Here is a 22,177-nt window from a genome sequence, read left to right as displayed (position 1 = left end):
GTGAGACAAAGTCCCAGAGACATCACTACAAGCATAAAACATACAGACATCACAATGACTCTAAACCCGTATCTTTCTATAATAACACTGAATGTAAATGGATTAAATGCGCCAACCAAAAGACATAGGGTATCAGAATGGATAAAAAAACAAGACCCATCTATTTGCTGTCTACAAGAGACTCACTTTAGACCTGAGGACACCTTTAGATTGAGAGTGAGGGGATGGAGAACTATTTATCATGCTACTGGAAGCCAAAAGAAAGCTGGAGTAGCCATACTTATATCAGACAAACTAGACTTTAAATTAAAGGCTGTAACAAGAGATGAAGAAGGACATTATATAATAGTTACAGGGTCTATCCATCAGGAAGAGCTAACAATTATAAATGTCTATGCGCCGAATACCGGAGCCCCCAAATATATAAAAAAATTACTCACAAACATAAGCAACCATATCGATAAGAATGTGGTAATTGCAGGGGACTTTAACACCCCACTTACAGAAATGGATAGATCATCTAGACACACGGTCAATAAAGAAACAAGGGCCCTGAATGACACATTGGATCACATGACTTGACACATATATTTAGAACTCTGCATCCCAAAGCAACAGAATATACTTTCTTCTCGAGTGCACATGGAACATTCTCCAAGATAGATCATATACTGGGTCACAAAACAGCCCTTCATAAGTTTACAAGAATTGAAATTATACCATGCATACTTTCAGACCACAATGCTATGAAGCTTGAAATCAACCACAGAAAAAAGTCTGGAAAACCTCCAAAAGCATGGAGGTTAAAGAACACCCTACTAACGAATGAGTGGGTCAACCAGGCAATTAGAGAAGAAATTAAAAAATATATGGAAACAAACGAAAATGGAAATACAACAATCCAAACGCTTTGGGACGCAGCAAAGGCAGTCCTGAGAGGAAAATACATTGCAATCCAGGCCTATCTCAAGAAACAAGAAAAATCCCAAATACAAAATCTAACAGCACACCTAAAGGAACTAGAAGCAGAACAGCAAAGGCAGCCTAAACCCAGCAGAAGAAGAGAAATAATAAAGATCAGAGCAGAAATAAACAATATAGAATCTAAAAAAACTGTAGAGCAGATCAACGAAACCAAGAGTTGGTTTTTTGAAAAAATAAACAAAATTGACAAACCTCTAGCCAGGCTTCTCAAAAAGAAAAGGGAGATGACCCAAATAGATAAAATCATGAATGAAAATGGAATGATTACAACCAATCCCTCTCAGAGATACAAACAATTATCAGGGAATACTATGAAAAACTATATGCCAACAAATTGGACAACCTGGAAGAAATGGACAAATTCCTGAACACCCACACTCTTCCAAAACTCAATCAGGAGGACATAGAAAGCTTGAACAGACCCATAACCAGTGAAGAAAATGAATCGGTTATCAAAAATCTCCCAACAAATAAGAGTCCAGGACCAGATGGCTTCCCAGGGGAGTTCTACCAGACGTTTAAAGCAGAGATAATACCTATCCTTCTCAAGCTATTCCAAGAAATAGAAAGGGAAGGAAAACTCCCAGACTCATTCTATGAAGCCAGTATTCCTTTGATTCCTAAACCAGACAGAGACCCAGTAAAAAAAGAGAACTACAGGCCAATATCCCTGATGAATATGGATGCAAAAATTCTCAATAAGATACTAGCAAATCGAATTCAACGGCATATAAAAAGAATTATTCACCATGATCAAGTGGGATTCATTCCTGGGATGCAGGGCTGGTTCAACATTCGCAAATCAATCAAAGTGATACATCACATTAACAAAAAAAAAGAGAAGAACCATATGATCCTGTCAATCGATGCAGAAAAGGCCTTCGACAAAATCCAGCACCCTTTCTTAATAAAAACCCTTGAGAAAGTCGGGATAGAAGGAACATACTTAAAGATCATAAAAGCCATTTATGAAAAGCCTACAGCTAACATCATCCTCAACGGGGAAAAACTGAGAGGTTTTTCCCTGAGATCAGGAACACGACAAGGATGCCCACTCTCACCGCTGCTGTTTAACATAGTGCTGGAAGTTCTAGCATCAGCAATCAGACAACAAAAGGAAATCAAAGGCATCAAAATTGGCAAAGATGAAGTCAAGCTTTCGCTTTTTGCAAATGACATGATATTATACATGGAAAATCCGATAGACTCCACCAAAAGTCTGCTAGAACTGATACATGAATTCAGCAAAGTTGCAGGATACAAAATCAATGTACAGAAATCAGTTGCATTCTTATACACTAACAATGAAGCAACAGAAAGACAAATAAAAAAATTGATCCCATTCACAATTGCACCAAGAAGCATAAAATACCTAGGAATAAATCTAACCAAAGATGTAAAGGATCTGGATGCTGAAAACTATAGAAAGCTTATGAAGGAAATTGAAGAAGATTTAAAGAAATGGAAAGACATTCCCTGCTCATGGATTGGAAAAATAAATATTGTCAAAATGTCAATACTACCCAAAGCTATCTACACATTCAATGCAATCCCAATCAAAATTGCACCAGCATTCTTATCGAAACTAGAACAAGCAATCCTAAAATTCATATGGAACCACAAAAGGCCCCGAATAGCCAAAGGAATTTTGAAGAAGAAGACCAAAGCACGAGGCATCACCATCCCAGACTTTAGCCTCTACTACAAAGCTGTCATCATCAAGACAGCATGGTATTGGCACAAAAACAGACACATAGACCAATGGAATAGAATAGAAACCCCAGAACTAGACCCACAAACGTATGGCCAACTCATCTTTGACAAAGCAGGAAAGAACATCCAATAGAAAAAAGACAGCCTCTTTAACAAATGGTGCTGGGAGAACTGGACAGCAACATGCAGAAGGTTGAAACTAGACCACTTTCTCACACCATTCACAAAAATAAACTCAAAATGGATAAAGGACCTAAATGTGAGACAGGAAACCATCAAAACCTTAGAGGAGAAAGCAGGAAAAGACCTCTCTGACCTCAGCCGTAGCAATCTCTTACTCGACACATCCCCAAAGGCAAGGGAATTAAAAGCAAAAGTGAATTACTGGGACCTTATGAAGATAAAAAGCTTCTGCACAGCAAAGGACACAACCAACAAAACTAAAAGGCAACCAACGGAATGGGAAAAGATATTCGCAAATGACATATCGGACAAAGGGCTAGTCTCCAAAATCTATAAAGAGCTCACCAAACTCCACACCCGAAAAACAAATAACCCAGTGAAGAAATGGGCAGAAAACATGAATAGACACTTCTCTAAAGAAGACATCCGGATGGCCAACAGGCACATGAAAAGATGTTCAGCGTCGCTCCTTATGAGGGAAATACAAATCAAAACCACACTCAGGTATCACCTCACGCCAGTCAGAGTGGCCAAAATGAACAAATCAGGAGACTATAGATGCTGGAGAGGATGTGGAGAAACGGGAACCCTCTTGCACTGTTGGTGGGGATGCAAATTGGTGCAGCCCCTCTGGAAAGCAGTGTGGAGGTTCCTCAGAAAATTAAAAATAGACCTACCCTATGACCCAGCAATAGCACTGCTAGGAATTTATCCAAGGGATACAGGAGTACTGATGCATAGGGGAACTTGTACCCCAATGTTCATAGCAGCACTCTCAACAATAGCCAAATTATGGAAAGAGCCTAAATGTCCATCAACTGATGAATGGATAAAGAAATTGTGGTTTATATACACAATGGACTACTATGTGGCAATGACAAAAAATGAAATATGGCCTTTGTAGCAACGTGGATGGAACTGGAGAGTGTGATGCTAAGTGAAATAAGCCATACAGAGAAAGACAGATACCATATGGTTTCACTCTTATGTGGATCCTGAGAAACTTAACAGGAACCCATGGGGGAGGGGAAGGAAAAAAAAAAAGAGGTTAGAATAGGAGAGAGCCAAAGCATAAGAGACTGTTAAAAACTGAGAACAAACTGAGGGTTGATGGGGGGTGGGAGGGAGGAGAGGATGGGTGATGGTATTGAGGAGGGCACCTTTTGGGATGAGCACTGGGTGTTGTATGGAAACCAATTTGTCAATAAATTTCATTTAAAAAATAAATAAATAATGTTTTATTAGAACACACACAAAAAAAGAAGTATTAAGTAATATATCTTGGGAACACATCTGAAATATTTGTTTTTAATTTCTGAACAGTTACACAGAAATTTATTACATAGAAAAGTTATATTTGGTTAAGTGATCAGAGTCATCCAAATCCATTACAGTAAAACCTTGGTTTGCAAGCATAATTCATTCCAGAAACATTCTTGTAATCCAAAGCACTTGTATATCAAACTGAATTTCAAGAACCATTGGCTCAGTTGTGATCATGTGACATTTGGCATCACGTACTACTTGTGTTGCAAGACATCACTTGTTTATCAAGTTAAAATTTATGAGAAACGTTTGCTCATCTTGTGGAACACTCACAGAACAAGTTACTCACCATCCAAGGTTTTACGTATTTTACTCTAAAATCAGACATTTTAAGATATTTCATACCCTCCCCCCAAATATCAGCCTCAACTGATAAATTTTCTGTAATAATCACCTTCTCTACATTCCAAAAAGTACATGCTAGGAGAAATGTCATCTCTTGATAGCTATTTGACTCCCAATTAAAGCATTCACTGCCGTAAGTCATCTCACTACAAACAGTAATTACTAACATATTTCCTGCTGTTTTAGACCCATACTGTTCAAGACCCATACTGTGTACTTTAAATCAATTTAGAAATTAAACTTCGACTAGAATACAGTAAGTTGATTGCATTTTTTAAAAACCACAGTAGTCTTCAATATTCACATCTAAGTCCCTAACACTGTTAACATTAGAGTTTCATAAAACAGATATATACTTGTTGTACCAGCAAGTTATACATAATCTCTGAGCCCCTACTTTATGTCCAATGCTGCACTAAAGTGTTTGTTAATAAAGGAGTTTTAATGTAAACCCAGGTCTTCTTCACTCTATACACTGTTTCAAATTATCATTCTATTCACTTGTATCAAAATCATTTTTTAAATTTTTTAAGTTTATTTACTTATTTTGAGAGAGACAGAGACAGTGTGAGTGGAAGAGGGGCAGAGAGAGAGGGAGACAGAGAATCCCAAGCAGGCTCCACGCTGCCAGCACAGAGCCCAATGCCAGGCTTGAATTCCCAAAACCGCAAGATCATGACCTGAGCAAAACCAAGAGTCGGACACTTAACTGACTGACCCACCCAGACACCCCTCAAAATCATTCTTTAAAAAAAGTCTCTCTTACTAGAAACAATTTTTGAAAGACACTTTAATCGCCTTCTTTTTTAATGTTTATTTTTGAAAGAGAGAGGAAATGAGCAGGGGAGGGGCAAAGAGAGAGGGAGATAGAGGATCTGAAGCAGGCTCTGTGCTGACAGCAGAGAGCCCAATGTGGGGTTCAAACTCAAAAACTATGAGATCATGACCTAAGTCAAAGTCAGATGTTTAACTGACTGAGCCAACCAAGCTCTATCTTCTATCTAATCATGTTCCATCTAACAACAGTCCCAAATAAAATCTAATGCAAAATTAACACACAGCAATAAACACTGACACACATTCCTGGAATATTCTAAAATACAGCCAAATGATCAAATATCAAATATTTAAACAGTGATATCCAGATACTCTTAATTCAGAATATGGAAATCTTTTTTTAATATGAAATTTATTGTCAAATTGGTTTCCATACAACACCCAGTGATCATCCCAACAGGTGTCCTCCTCAATACCCATCACCCACCCACCTCTCCCTCCCACCCCCCATCAACCCTCAGTTTGTTCTCAGTTTTTTTTTTAATTTTTTTTTTAACGTTTATTTATTTTTGCAACAGAGAGAGACAGAGCATGAACGGGGGAGAGTCAGAGAGAGAGGGAGACACAGAATCTGAAACAGGCTCCAGGCTCTGAGCTGTCAGCACAGAGCCCGACGTGGGGCTCGAACTCACAGACCGTGAGATCATGACCTGAGCCGAAGTCGGACGCTTAACCGACTGAGCCACCCAGGCGCCCCTGTTCTCAGTTTTTAAGCGTCTCTTATGTTTTGGCTCTCTCCCTCTCTAACCTCTTTTTTTCCCCTTCCCCTCCCCCATGGTCTTCTGTTACGTTTCTCAGGATCCACATAACAATGAAAACATATGGTATCTGTCTTTCTCTGTATGGCTTATTTCACTTAGCATCACACTTTCCAGTTCCATCCACATTGCTACAAAAGGCCATATTTCATTCTTTCTCATTGCCACGTAGTATCCCATTGTGTATATAAACCACAATTTCTTTATCCATTCATCAGTTGATGGATATTTAGGCTCTTTCCATAATTTGGCTATTGTTGAAAGTGCTGCTATAAACATTGGGGTACAAGTGCCGCTATGCATCAGCACTCCTGTATCCCTTGGGTAAATTCCTAGCAGTGCTATTGCTGGGTCATAGGGTAGATCTATTTTTAATTTTTTGAGGAACCTCCACACTGTTTTCCAGAGAGGCTGCACCAGTGCGGAAGCTTTTTATCTTCATGAGTACCCAATAGTTCATTTTTGCTCTTAATTCCCTTGCCTTAAGGGATGTGTCAATTAAGAAATTGCTGCGGCTCAGGTCAGAGAGGTTTTTTCCTGCTTTCTCCTCTAGGGTTTTGATGGTTTCCTGTCTCACATTCAGGTTCTTTATCCATTTTGAGTTTGTTTTCGTGAACGGTATAAGAAAGTGATCTAGTTTCATTCTTCTCCATGTTGCTGTCCAGTTCTCCCAGCACCATTTGTTAAAGAGACTGTCTTTTTTCCATTGGATATTCTTTCTTGTTTTGTCAAAGATTAGTTGGCCATACTTTTTTCCATTGGATATTCTTTTCTGCTTTGTCAAAGATTAGTTGGCCATACTTTTGTGGGTCTAGTTCTGGGGTTTCTATTCTATTCCATTGGTCTGTGTCTGTTTTTGTGCCAATACCATGCTGTCTTGATGATGACAGCTTTGTAGTAGAGGCTAAAGTCTGGGATTATGATGCCTCCTGCTTTGGTCTTCTTCAAAATTACTTTGGCTTTTCAGGGTCTTTTGTGGTTCCATACAAATTTTAGGATTGCTTCAGAACATGGATATCTAATTAGTGTCAAGCTGAGCATTTTTTAAAATTACAAACCCCATACAGGATTAACAATGCAGACCTAATCAGATCCGAAAATACATTTTTTGACACCCCCCCCAACACATGTGTCACACATACATCTGTATCAACAACATAAAAGCCAAAGGCAGCCATTTAAAAAAATTACCTTTGCAATGAAACAACAAAAGAATGAGAATCATACAGGAAGTCAAATCTTCATTTTATATTTTTAAATGTTTGTTTATTTTTGAGAGAGAGAGAGAGAGAGAGAGAGAGAGAGAGAATATGAATGGGGGAGGGGCAAAGAGAGAGAGGGAGAATCCCAAGCAGGTGCCATGCTCTGTGCAGAGCCCAATGCAGGGCTTCATCTCATGACCGCAAGATCACAACCTGAGCCAAAATCAAGAGTCAGGTCATTTAATCGACTGAGCCACCCAGGTGACTGTCAAATCCTCATTTTAATGTGTACTTGGTAAACCTGACTCTCCCCTACTTAAGAACTTGGAAAGCACTTTAAAATTTACACAGAGGCTTCAGCAATTATGTATATCTACAAACATGTATGTCTCATAGCAAACACAAACCAAGATAAAACTTATTGAATCTCACTGAACTTTATTTACTTATCATCCACAAGGCAGAACTATAAGAGAGTAAAGTTTTTATAATATTAAAAAATTAAGACTTCAAGTAGAGATTGATGAGGAAAACAAAGGCAAGAGAAATGTAGCTTAAATCTCCTTATAGCTTGCAGCCCTGATAAACACCTGGAACATGCAGAGTGTGACCTTCCTCAAGCAACTCATGGCTGCTTTACTTCCTTAATGTTTTTGTTTTATTAAAGACTAAAACTAACCTTATCTTAACAATAACTAGCCCCTCAAGGTCCTGAAAGCCTTGCTTCCAAATTTCCTAGAAACTTACTTTATTTACCTCTATTTCCCTCCCTCCACAAACTTAAAAATATACAATCAGGCACTCCTCACAACCCCAGTGCAGCTCTTTCTGCCCATGAGTCCTTCCCCCGTGTTTTACTAAAATAACCTTTTTGCACCAAAGATGTCTCAAGAATTCCTTCTTAGCCATTTGCTCAAGAACCCCAAGAGATCATCTCCCCTATTCCTTCTAGGACTTACTACTACTACTACTACTACTATTACTACAGGGATCCTCTAGTATGTTGGAAGATGTCCTCCCCTGGGACAATTACAACTTCAATTTCTACAGCAGAAATTGCCATTTGATCATTCTCTGCCACTTCTCTCTACTCAGAATAAACTTGAAAGCCCCCACATTTTTTTAACAAAAACCATTTTAACAACCACACACACACTCACACACACTAAGTGTACAAAGATTTACTTATAAAGCTTTTCTAAAAAGGTCTGAAAGTTACAGCAGGTACCTAATATTATACATATATTACTCCCTTCTTTCCCACAGGTCACAATTTATTAAGAGCTTCCTTGGTGCCAAGTATTAAACACTTTTGGCTCACTATCTAATCTACTCCTCACATAACCTTAAGAGGTAAATTTTATTACTTCCACTTTACTGATGAAATAGTGAGGCTTATAGAAACGAAATACTTCAAGATACTTCCCAGCCTGAATCTCCCCAATTCCAAGTCCCTGAGTAAAGTCATTATTTATATTTTGCTCTAATAAGGGAATGTTTTGTAAAGGTCAGTTTTTAGCTGTATTTTAATGATATTTCTCTCCCTGCAATTCAGACTCATATGGACATACAATGCAAACAATGAAATAGAGTCTGGTAGGCAAATAAAACATCATTAAAATAGTCCTGAAGAGGGAGAAGCCACTATTATAAAGTGGCTTGTAAAAAGGTTAATTGCATACAACAATACACCCTTTTCAAAACTTATTAAATCAAAACTTCAGAACCATAACTTAAAACAGTGCAATTTAAATCAAATCCCAGTAGAACTGATTTAGCTGTCATTTAAAAAACAAGGACTATTTTCAGCATTTGGGGTGGGAGAATTTAGGATTAGCATAGGGTTGACAGATTTATCAAATAAAAATACAGGATAAATCTTTATTTCAGAAGTATATCCCATGAGATGTTTAGGATATATGAAAAAAAGTTCATTGTTTATCTGAATTCAAATTTAACTGGGGGTCCTGTATTTTACCTTGTAACCTAAGTTACAAAGAACTAAATAGACTCAAATTCAGCTCTATTATGTTTTTGTTTTTGATATTGATTTTTAGGCAACAGGTTAAAGGTTAAGTGGAAGATAATAGCTTTTCTGGCAGGTTTAATCCAAAGGAATGTTTTACTTAGAGTTAAGGTTTAGTGAAAGCTCTGAAAACATAAACTCTACTTCCATAGCTTTTTTGTTATTATGTGATCACTAAAATAAAGAATAATTCCAAAGTTTGTCATGGTATGCAGATGTTTTGTAAATGTTTTCTTCCTCCTTCCTTCACCCTCATAAAAAAAAATGAGTGAAATACTTGAAGCAAAACTAATCTGATGTGAAAAGTCAAAATATATATATATATTGCTTTTACTACCTGCCAGGTACATGTCAGCAAGGCCACAGCTCTATAGCACCTTTAATTTTTCTAATGCTTATTTATTTTTAAGAGAAAGAGAGAGACAGAGCACGAGCAGGGGAGTAGCAGAGAGAGAAGGAGAGACAGAATGTGAAGCAGGCTCCAGGCTCTGAGCTGTCAGCAAAGAGCCTGACCTGGGGCTTGAACTCACAAACTGTGATATCATGACTGAAACCAAAGTCTGACGCTTAACCAACTAAGACACCCAGGTGTCCTTCTATAACACCTTCATTAAAAACTATTAAAATAGTGTCGGGGGGATCCTGGGAAGATGGCGGCGTAGGAGGAGGCTGGGCTCACCGCCTGTCCTGCTGATCACTTAGATTCCACCTACACCTGCCTAAATAACCCAGAAAACCGCCAGAAGACTAGCAGAACGGCATCTCCGGACCCAAGCACAGATGAGAAGCCCACGGAAGAGAGTAGGAAGGGCGGAGAGGTGGTGCGCGCTCCACAGACTGGCAGGAGGGAGCCGGGGCGGAGGGGCGGCCCGCTGGCCAAGCAGAGCCCCCGAGTCTGGCTTGCAAAAGCAGAGGGGCTGGACCGAGTGTATTCCGACAGCAAGAGGGACTTGACATCTGGAAGGTTATAAGCTAACAGCTCTGTTTGGAGAACGGGAGGGCTGAAGGACAATGGGAGGGAGAGTTGTTGAGCCCCGGATGACAGAGCTCAACTTGGAGGGGAACAAAGGTGCTCGCCAGCACCATCTGCCTCGCCATCCCCCAGCCAAAATCCCAAAGAGAACCAGTTCCTGCCAAGAAACTTGCTTGCACCGCGCAAGCCCAACACTGTGCTTCTGCGGATCCATCCCTCCGGCGGGTCTGACTCCCTCCCTGTGCCACAGGGCCCCTCCCGAAGCAGATCTTCGAAGGAAAAGCAAGCTGAGCCTGCCCCTCAGGCCCTTGTGCACCTTGCCTACCCACCCCAGCTAATACGCCAGATCCCCAGTACCACAAACCTGGCAGTGTGGAAGTAGCCCAGACAGGCCACGCCACCCCACAGTGAATCCCGCCCCTAGGAGAGGGGAAGAGAAGGCACACACCAGTCTGACTGTAGCCCCAGCGGTGGGCTGGGGGCAGACATCAGATCTGACTGCGGCCCCACCCCACAATGCAAGTTATTCAAGACAGCACAGGGGAAGTGCCCCACAGTCCCACACCACTCCAGGGACTATCCAAAATGACCAAACGGAAGAATTCCCCTCAGAAGAATCTCCAGGAAATAACAACAGCTAATGAACCGATCAAAAAGGATTTAAATAATATAACAGAAAGTGAATTTAGAATAATAGTCATAAAATTAATCGCTGGGCTTGAAAACAGTATAGAGGACAGCAGAGAATCTCTTGCTACAGAGATCAAGGGACTAAGGAACAGTCACGAGGAGCTGAAAAACGCTTTAAACAAAATGCAAAACAAAATGGAAACGACGACGGCTCAGATTGAAGAGGCAGAGGAGAGAATAGGTAAACTAGAAGATAAAGTTATGGAAAAAGAGGAAGCTGAGAAAAAGAGAGATAAAAAAATCCAGGAGTATGAGGGGAAAATTAGAGAACTAAGTGACACACTAAAAAGAAATAATATATGCATAATTGGTATCCCAGAGGAGGAAGAGAGAGGGAAAGGTGCTGAAGGGGTACTTGAAGAAATAATGGCTGAACTTCCCGGAGCTGGGGAAAGAAAAAGGCATTGAAATCAAAGAGGCACAGAGAACTCCCTTCAGACGGAACTTGAATCGATCTTCTGCAGGACATATCATAGTGAAACTGGAAAAATACAAGGATAAAGAGAAAATTCTGAAAGCAGCTAGAGATAAACGTGCTCTAACATATAAAGGGAGACCTGTAAGACTCGTGACCGATCTCTCTACTGAAACTTGGCAGGCCAGAAAGGCAGGGCAAGAGATCTTCAATGTATTGAACAGAAAAAATATGCAGCCAGGAATCCTTTATCCAGCAAGTCTGTCATTTAGAATGGAAGGAGAGATAAAGGTCTTCCCAAACAAACAAAAACTGAAGGAATTCGTCACCACTAAACCAGCCCTACAAGAGATCCTAAGGGGGATCGTGTGAGACAAAGTACCAAGACATTACTACAAGCATGAAACCTACACACATCACAATGACTCTAAACCCATATCTTTCTATAATAACACTGTATGTAAATGGACTAAATGCGCCACCCAAAAGACACAGAGTATCAGAACGGATACAAAAACAAGACCCATCTATTTGCTGTCTAAAAGAGACTCATTTTAGACCTGAGGACACCTTTAGATTGAGAGTGAGGGGATGGAGAACTATTTATCATGCCACTGGAAGTCAAAAGAAAGCTGGAGTAGCCATACTTATATCAGACAAACTGGACTTTAAATTAAAGGCTGTAACAAGAGATGAAGAAGAGCATTATATAATAATCACAGGGTCTATCCATCAGGAAGAGCTAACAATTATAATATCTATGTGCTGAATACAGGAGCCCCCAAATATACAAAACAATTACTCACAAACATAAGCAACCTTATTGATAAGAATGTGGTAATTTCAGGGGACTTTAACACTCCACTTACAGAAATGGACAGATCATCTAGACACATGGTCAATAAAGAAACAAGGGCCCTGAGAGATACATTGGATCAGATGGACTTGACAGATATATTTACAACTCTGCATCCCAAAGCAACAGAATATACTTTCTTCTCGAGTGCACATGGAACATTCTCCAAGATAGATCACATTCTGGGTCACAAAATAGCCCTTCATAAGTATACAAGAATTGAAATCATACCATGCATACTTTCAGACCACAATGCCATGAAGCTTGAAATCAACCACAGGAAAAAGTCTGGAAAACCTCCAAAAGCATGGAGGTTAAAGAACACCCTACTAAAGAATGAATGGGTCAACCAGGCAATTAGAGAAGAAATTAAAAAATATATGGAAACAAACGAAGATGAAAATACAACAATCCAAACACTTTGGGATGCAGCGAAGGCAGTCCTGAGAGGAAAATACATTGCAATCCAGGCCTATCTCAACAAACAAGAAAAATCCCAAATACAAAACCTAACAGCACACCTAAAGGAAATAGAAGCAGAACAGCAAAGATAGTCTAAACCCAGCAGAAGAAGAGAAATAATAAAGATCAGAGCAGAAATAAACAATATAGAATCTAAAAAACTGTAGAGCAAATCAACGAAACCAAGAGTTGTTTTTTGAAAAAATATACAAAATTGACAAACCTCTAGCCAGGCTTCTCAAAAAGAAAAGGGAGATGACCCAAATAGATAAAATCATGAATGAAAATGGAATTATTACAACCAAGCCCTCAGAGATACAAGCAATTATCAGGGAATACTATGAAAAATTATATGCCAACAAACGGGACAACCTGGAAGAAATGGACAAATTCCTAAACACCCACACTCTTCCAAAACTCAATCAGGAGGAAACAGAAAGCTTGAACAGACCCATACCAGTGAAGAAATTGAATCAGTCATCAAAAATCTACCAACAAATAAGAGTCCAGGACCAGATGGCTTCCCAGGGGAGTTCTACCAGACGTTTAAAGCAGAGATAATACCTATCCTTCTCAAGCTAGTCCAAGAAATAGAAAGGGAAGGAAAACTTGCAGACTCATTCTATGAAGCCAGTATTCCTTTGATTCCTAATAAAAAAAGAGAACTACAGGCCAATATCCCTGATGAATATGGATGCAAAAATTCTCAATAAGATACTAGCAAATCGAATTCAACAGCATATAAAAAGAATTATTCACCATGATCAAGTGGGATTCATTCCTGGGATGCAGGGCTGGTTCAACATTCGCAAATCAATCAATGTGATACATCACATTAATAAAAGAAAAGATAAGAACCATATGATCTTGTCAATCAATGCAGAAAAGGCCTTTGACAATATTCCGCAACCTTTCTTAATAAATACCCTCGAGAAAGTCGGGATAGAAGGAACATACTTGGGGCGCCTGGGTGGCGCAGTCGGTTAAACGTCCGACTTCAGCCAGGTCACGATCTCGCGGTCCGTGAGTTCGAGCCCCGCGTCGGGCTCTGGGCTGATGGCTCAGAGCCTGGAGCCTGTTTCCGATTCTGTGTCTCCCTCTCCCTCTGCCCCTCCCCCATTCGTGCTCTGTCTCTCTCTGTCCCAAAAATAAATAAACATTGAAGAAAAAAAAAAAAGAAGGAACATACTTAAAGATCATAAAAGCCATTTATGAAAAGCCCACAGCTAACATCATCCTCAATGGGGAAAAACTGAGAGCTTTCTCCCTGAGAGCAGGAACACGACAGGGATGTCCACTCTCACCGCTGTTGTTGAACATAGTGTTGGAAGTGCTAGCATCAGCAATCAGACAACAAAAGGAAATCAAAGGCATCAAAATTGGCAAAGAGGAAGTTAAGCTTTCACTTTTTGCAGATGACATATTATACATGGAAAATCCGATAGACTCCAACAGAAGTCTGCTAGAACTGATACAGGAATTTAGCAAAGTTGCAGGATACAAAATCAATGTACAGAAATCAGTTGCATTCTTATACACTAATAATGAAGAAACATAAAGACAAATAAAGAAATTGATCCCATTCACAATTGCACCCAGAAGCATAAAATACCTAGGAATAAACCTAACCAAAGATGTATAAGATCTGTATGCTGAAAACTATAGAAAGCTTATGAAGGAAACTGAAGAAGATATAAAGAAATGGAAAAACATTCCGTGCGCATGGGTTGGAAGAATACATATTGTCAAAATGTCAATACTACCCAAAGCTATCTACACATTCAATGCAATCCCAATCAAAATTGCACCAGCATTCTTATCGAAACTAGAACAAGCAATCCTAAAATTCATATGGAACCACAAAAGGCCCCGAATAGCCAAAGGAATTTTGAAGAAGAAGACCAAAGCACGAGGCATCACAATCCCAGACTTTAGCCTCTACTACAAAGCTGTCATCATCAAGACAGCATGGTATTGGCACAAAAACAGACACAAAGACCAATGGAATAGAATAGAAACCTCAGAACTAGACCCACAATCGTATGGCCAACTAATCTTTGACAAAGCAGCAAAGAACATCCAATGGAAAAAAGACAGTCTCTTTAACAAATGGTGCTGGGAGAACTGGACAGCAACATGCAGAAGATTGAAACTAGACCACTTTCTCACACCATTCACAAAAATAAACTCAAAATGGATAAAGGACCTGAAGGTGAGACAGGAAACCATCAAAACCCTAGAGGAGAAAGCAGGAAAAGACCTCTCTGACCTCAGCTGTAGCAATCTCTTACTCGACACATCCCCAAAGGCAAGGGAATTAAAAGCAAAAATGAACTACTGGGACCTTATGAAGAAAAAAGCTTCTGCACAGCAAAGGACACAACCAACAAAACTAAAAGGCAACCAACGGAATGGGAAAAGATATTTGCAAATGACATATCGGACAAAGGGCTAGTCTCCAAAATCTATAAAGAGCTCACCAAACTCCACACCCGAAAAACAAATAACCCAGTGAAGAAATGGGCAGAAAACATGAATAGACACTTCTCTAAAGAAGACATCCGGATGGCCAACAGCCCCATGAAAAGATGCTCAACCTCGCTCCTCATCAGGGAAATACAAATCAAAACCACGCTCAGATATCACCTCAGGCTAGTCAGAGTGGCCAAAATGAACTAATCAGGAGACTATAGATGCTGGAGAGGATGTGGAGAAATGGGATCCCTCTTGCACTGTTGGTGGGAATGCAAACTGGTGCAGCCACTGTGGAAAACAGTGTGGAGGTTCCTCAGAAAATTAAAAATAGACCTACCCTATGACCCAGCAGTAGCACTGCTAGGAATTTACCCAAGGGATACAGGAGTACTGATGCATAGGGGCACTTGTACCCCAATGTTTATAGCAGCACTCTCAACAATAGCCAAATTATGGAAAGAGCCTAAATGTCCACCAACTGATGAATGGATAAAAAAATTGTGGTTTATATACACATTGGAGTACTACGTGGCAATGAGAAAGAATGAAATACGGCCCTTTGTAGCAACATGGATGGAACTGGAGAGTGTGATTCTTAATGAAATAAGCCTTACAGAGAAAGAGAGATACTATATCGTTTCACTCTTATGTGGATCCTGAGAAACTTAACAGAAACCCATGGGGGAGGGGAAGGAAAAAAAAAAGAGGTTAGAGTGGGAGAGAGCCAAAGCATAAGAGACTGTTAAAAACTGAGAACAAACTGAGGGTTGATGGGGGATGGGAGGGAGGGGAGGGTGGGTGATGGGTATTGAGGAGGGCACCTTTTGGGATGAGCACTGGGTGTTGTATGGAAACCAATTTGACAATAATCTTCATAAAAAATACTGTAAAAAAAATAGTGTCAATATATACTTGCACCTCAAAGCAGAGTTTAACGTAAACATTCAAAATCAGGTAGAAACAAAGATAAATTATCATTTTCCCTTAGAACCCAGGCCTCAGTCATTGAGAAGTTTATTTTTTATAATGATTGAATATCAATTCCCTTCTGTGTCAGGTACTGTGCCAGGCAAGATATCAATCCCTTCTGTGTTAGATACTGTGCCAAGCCAGATCTTCTTTCTGCATCCCTGGAGTACCTACCAACTAGTTGGTGAGCCATTACTAGGATATGCAAAATAAATATTGTAACAGGGGTATGCATAGTTTAAAGAGATGACTTCTCCCCTCCTGCCCTAAAGGCCAGTTAGAAAATTCACATGTGAAACCAAAACCATGTCCATGTTTTAAACAATTTGCAGGTCATAGCTTTTTCTGTGGTTAGCATTTTGGTTTTGTATAAGTTAAAGGGAAAATACCTGAGATTCCTCCAGTCTCTGGGTGACACCAGGCCAGGCTCGCTAAAGTTGGCTCTGTTTGGTGTGTGGAATCCCTAGCATAAATACCCCATATCAGAAGCCAGGCAAATCGCCATGCAAGGGAGAATGGCCATTCTCCCATGGGCAGTGGCCCAGACTGGGCACAACACCTGTGGTGTTTGTAAAGCTACAGGTGCTCAAGTTCCATTGAGGACCACCCTAAGGGTAGACACCAAAAACTTTTTTGGGGGGCAAAAAAAGATTCCCCAGGCAATTCAGACATACAGCCTTGGTTAAGAACATTACATCACCTAGTCAGAGGACTAAATCACACTAGGGTGCATTCACAATAGGGCTGAACAGGATGTTCATGCATCCTGAAGTTGTCTCCACTCCAGGTGACTAAAAAAATAAAGTCACAAGGCTGATTTGGCTCCTTCTTTAGTGATATTTCACAGACTAAAATAAAATTCTCTGAGAAAGCTCACTTTTCATCCAAGTTGTCTGCTGAGGCCATGGCAAAGCCCTTCCAACAACAAGTATAAGGAAACATTCAACAGCTCATGAAACAGCTTTACTTTAACGTTTTAGGAGACAAAAGAACAAAACTGGGAGGGGAAATGATCCTTTATACACTGCATTGCTTTAACAATGAGGTCATGAACAACGTTCAAGGGAAAAGTACATTACATTGAGATTTTGCTGGGTTTAGTATATAAAGGAGGCAGAAAGAGGGATGTGTGGTTTAATCCACTGCAACAACAACAACAAAAACTAAAAGTGAAGAACTAATTTCTCTTCTCAAGTTCACCAGTGTCCCATATGTGACTGAGTAACTAATCTACTCTTTCGATGTTTAGATTACTGCACTCTCACAGAGAGAAAAACCATTTACTTGAAATTCAATAATACAACCAACATATTATATTGCAAATACTGCACATTAAAAAAAAGTAAAGACACTTTAGATCAGTCTAATGTTCTCAACCTTGCCTGCTTTATATATTTACAACATGCAGTCCTGCTGGCTCAACCTCCACTTCTCCATGCCAAATTCAGAAAGCAATCCCTTCAATAGATAGATACTAAGGACAAGGACCAATAAAGGAATATCAAGTACTCCGATCGCCTTTATTATCAGACAGCTCCATAGTGCACATACATGATGTCACATCAAAACAGAGAAGAGCATAAACTCTGAGGAAAACAGGATCTGATAACTGATGGCAACTTCCATAAATTAACCTAAGTAAATATAGCTTCTCTTACCACAGGTGCCCTAAACTGGCCCCCTAGAAGGGATGAAACAGGTCTTATTTGTGTGAGGGGATGCCAATTTTTGTTAACAGATTCGATTAACAAAAACAAAACTAAAACACTGTCTCCAGCCTAAATTAGTTATCAAGAATTTTAGTGAGTCTTTCTACATACTATACAAATTATCTAGGATCTAAGATCTCTCAGTGTTGCTTTTGAAAATAAGAATGTGAGTTCTATGCGGAGTTAAAATTCCTTTTACTGTCTTCTGAAAGCTCAAGAAACCAGCTCTTATGAATGCAATTAGAACTATGCACAAATCGAAACACGAAGGCATGAAATGCCTTTAATGCTCACAGCCCTTCACAGTTTATAACAAGTGTTCAGATAGTATCTGGTTGTAGGCATCCCAGGAGCTCCATGAGATATTACCAACATCCTCATTTTACAAATGGTAAAGTTGAAGCACAGAGATGCTAAACATCTTGCCTAAAATCACTTTGGATCCAGCTATCTCTTTCCAAACTCACAAAAGAAAAAAGATTTCACTTACACTCAGGTTTACCATACAAGCCACGATATTCTGAGCAATGCAGTAAAATCGAGTATTGATGCTGTCCTATATGAATTCTGACCTTCATGCCTTTTCCAACTCCTATAGCAATGGTTCCCCTTTACATTGTCATGAAGACCCCTTTGCAAAATCTAATGAAAGTTGAGGAATTCTCAGCCCATAAAAAAAGGCACATATGCAAATGTGAGTAGTAGTATTATTCATAATAGCCAAAGAGTAGAAACCACCCAAACACCCATCATCTGATGAACAGATAAATAAAATGTAGTATATCAATACAGTGGAATAACATTCAGCCAAAAAAGGAATGGTGTACTGATATAATGTGGATGAAACTTGAAAACATTATGCTAAATGAAAGAAACCAGTCACACAAAAGACCATATGTTGTATGACTCCATTTATATGAAATGTTCAGAATAGGCAACTTAACAGAGACAAAATGTGTATTAGTGGCTATCTAGATTAGCTGTTGGGTGGCTTGAGGGGAAATGAGGAGTGACTGCTCACATGTACAGGCTTCCTTATTGAAGTAATGAAAATGTTCTACAATTGATTGTGGTGATGGTTGCATAGCTATGAGCATACTTAAAAACCACTCAGTTGTACAATTTAAGTGGTGTATTATATGGTATGCAAATTATATCTCAATAAAGATATTATTTAAAAAACTACCAATAAAAATGCACATAATGAACAGTGTTTCCCAGATAATTTCAAACGGTTCACCAAGACCCTGAAGCCCATCTACAAGTGCAGTGGTGTCCAAGACTCGAGGTCATTAACTCCTTATCTATAGCAACAAGAATCACCATCCTATTTTCTTTGTTCTACTGTTGAGTTTTATTTCAGCTTCCCCTACTACAACTATCAAACCTATGCCTCCGACTTTTTAAGATCACTACTTCCATCTATTAGATCACATGACACTAGTGTTCAATATTGATTCATTAAAAACAAATAGTATAGTTTCATAAATATAATTTTAAGAGCTAGAAAGAACTTTTAGTGATTGAGCATCTATTATTTGCAAGGCATGGTCAGAAAGTAATGTAAAAGATGTAAAAATGTAAAAGACACAATTTCTGCCCTCAAGGAACTTAAAATCTAATAGGTAAGACAAGATTGATACACAAATAACAATATACAAAAGAGAAGGTGAATCTTGCATTTAAAAGCCAGGGATGATCAGCAGGGAAGAATGATTAAAGGAAAGTTTCTTGGCAGAGGTGGACTTTAATGCTGGGTTTGACTTTGAAGAGTACGTAAGATCTGAAAATGCAGAGGAGTAAAGAGAATTTCAGAGGAGAGAAGAATCAGGGATGTTTCAGAATAGTTCCTAGGAACCATAAACAGGGTACTTAATGTCAAGGTCAGGATCCTGGACTTAATTTGATAGGCTCTAAAAAGCCAAGGAAGTCTGCTGAGTAGGGCAGTTACCTAATCAAAGCTGTATATTACGATTGTTCAGCAATGTGTGGAAGTATATGGAAGGCAGAAAAACTGAAAGCAGGGAAACAAATTGGGAGCCTATTAACAACAGTATGAAGAAAAAGTTACTATAGTCTGATTTGGAGAATGGTATCTTGACTCAGTAGCCATTTTTAAAGATCAAGGCACCCACTGAAAAATGAGTGCTTTGACATGCTGTTGCTACTCATTTAAAGTACGGCCAATATAGAAACCAGCTGTAGTTAATCATGGTACATATTTCCCTTGAAAAACCCCATTTACAACATGAGTTTTGAGATCTCCTTAAGATACCATTTTAACATTAATTTCTTGGCTATCTTGGTTTGTGGGATTAGGAGGGGGCGCCAAAGATTCCTTTAGGGTCCCTTTGCTCCATTAACTATACAGGAAACATTTGAGGTTCTGTAACTTTATAAAAATCAATCCTGATAAGGGCTGAATAAGCTTCCACGGGACCAACAAAACCTAAAATCCAAGACTAAAAGACCTTAGACAAAATGACATTATTTGCGATAGAAAACAGTAAACGGTCAGAGAACTTGTTGAGCACAACGGAATTTCCTTTGAATTGCTTTATTTATATTTGTGAGCCTGAGGTGATTTGTGGTAGCCTGAGGTTGTGGGTCACAACCATTTCTGGGTTATAGACGAGTACTGGACTGATAGCATTGGCGCGTTTACCAGCCAGGAATGGTTAAGGATTAGTACTCGCTCAGAAGAGACAAAGAGGGAATCAGGGGCTACTTAAAAGGATTCCTCCCTACTCAAAGCGCAGTTAAACCCTGGGACTAGGGAAGGCAGTAGGAGGCCTGAATCACGTGACACCCCTCCCGGTACTAATCACACACAAGTTTCCGAGGGCCAAAAACATTAACCCTTAGCCCTTTTACTTCCAATCCTTGTCCCCTCCTCCCTCGCCTCGAGAGACCTTCCACTTCCCTTTCCCCTCTGATCTCGGCTCACTTGTCCCGGATGATGGTCTGCAGCTCCCGGATCTGATCATTCATCGGCAGCAGTTTAAGCTGCGTCCCGATCTGCTGGGAGAGTTCGTAGTTCCCTAGGAGGGATTCGCCGGCTGGTGCGTCACAGTTGCCAATGCCACCTTTGCTCTCTGAGTTGAGGCTGGCTGTGCTGCACGCCTGAGGGTCCCGTTCAGCGGGTTCACTAGAATGAGCTTGCCCTGTAGGGAGAGTCGGCTTGGCCTCAGAAGCGCTGTTTCCCCCGGCTTGATCTGAGATCCGGCCGCCAGGTCGCAGCGGCTCGGAGCTTGGGGTAAAGACAGAATTTACTTCATGGTTTTGACCGGGCACGGAGTCCGAACCCCGTAAGTCCATGGCCATACACCAGGCCCTGGGCCGACAGCTACCGACCCCTAAGGATAAAGGAGAGCAGGGAGAAGGGGCCGATGCTCACTTGCTCCACTATTCCCCGTAACACTTTCAAACTCCTAACCCGGGTCAGCCTTCTCACCCCTAGGCCTCCGTAGGTTCCCTTAGGCGGGCTACGCCCCTGCTCCGCCCACAGAGGACGTACGGCCTGCTGAAACACTATTGGCTTTTCTCCCTGTCACTCTCCAGCGTACCCTTTGAGTCAGCAGTCGGCCTGGGTTCTCAGACCTCAGCCAGGCAGATGGGATGAAGCTGGGGATGTTTGCTTGCAGGGTCTTCGGGAGCCCTTAGGGAATTCTGCATGCAAAACTGGGTGAGCGGGAGAGCCAGAAAAAAAGTAGGGGTGAAGTGACAAAGTGATTACATATATAAGGCCCATGATTTTAGACTGTGTGCCTTGGCAGAGAGATTATACTTCAGTAAGTGCATCTTCAGTTAGTTTGTCTCTGTAACCAAAAGGGGAAGTAAAAAAAAATGCCTAGCAAGCTGCTGAAGAGCCTGCCCACTACTAGACTGTTTCTACAAACTGCAGCTTCCTAAGTGTGCTTGACCAACAGTGTTCCTTGTCTATTCCTTGGGACCTACACTGTTCAGTTACCATGGGGATCCTGACAGCATTTCAGATCCAAAACCACTTAGCTTCTTTTAAGTACTTGCAAAGACATTTTTTTTTTTAATTCTTTTGAGAAAGAATGTCTAGGGCAGTACTTTTCAACACCAGTGTGTATTGGAACAATTGTAATACTTGTTAAAATGCAAGTTCTCATGGCCTTTGAGATTCTGATTGAGTAGATCTGAGATGGGATCAAAGAATCTTTGTTTTTAACAAGTAACCTGGCAATTATGACCTTTTTTTAAATGACGCTCTGTGAAAAAGAGTGA

General features: G+C 40.1%; 1 protein-coding gene across 2 annotated transcripts in view; it reads right to left on the bottom strand.

Moving 5' to 3' along the window:
- The window catches only part of UPRT (uracil phosphoribosyltransferase homolog), a 36,331-nt gene extending 14,905 nt beyond the window's left edge, over window positions 1-21,426 (bottom strand). Inside the window, exon 1 of one of the 2 annotated variants that reach the window (XM_043570661.1) lies at window positions 20,871-21,426. In XM_043570661.1, coding sequence (XP_043426596.1) covers window positions 20,871-21,247 — 377 coding nt within the window. In that variant the 5' untranslated portion in view covers window positions 21,248-21,426. The remainder of the gene's footprint in view (window positions 1-20,870) is intronic. The other variant, XM_043570662.1, reaches the window with a different exon arrangement.
- Between the last annotated feature and the right edge of the window lie 751 nt (window positions 21,427-22,177).

The sequence above is a fragment of the Prionailurus bengalensis genome, chromosome X (genome assembly GCF_016509475.1).
Source record: "Prionailurus bengalensis isolate Pbe53 chromosome X, Fcat_Pben_1.1_paternal_pri, whole genome shotgun sequence".
Lineage (NCBI taxonomy): Eukaryota > Metazoa > Chordata > Mammalia > Carnivora > Felidae > Prionailurus > Prionailurus bengalensis.
The sequence above is the reverse complement of the archived record's forward strand: the minus strand, read 5'-3'. Positions and strand labels throughout refer to the sequence as shown.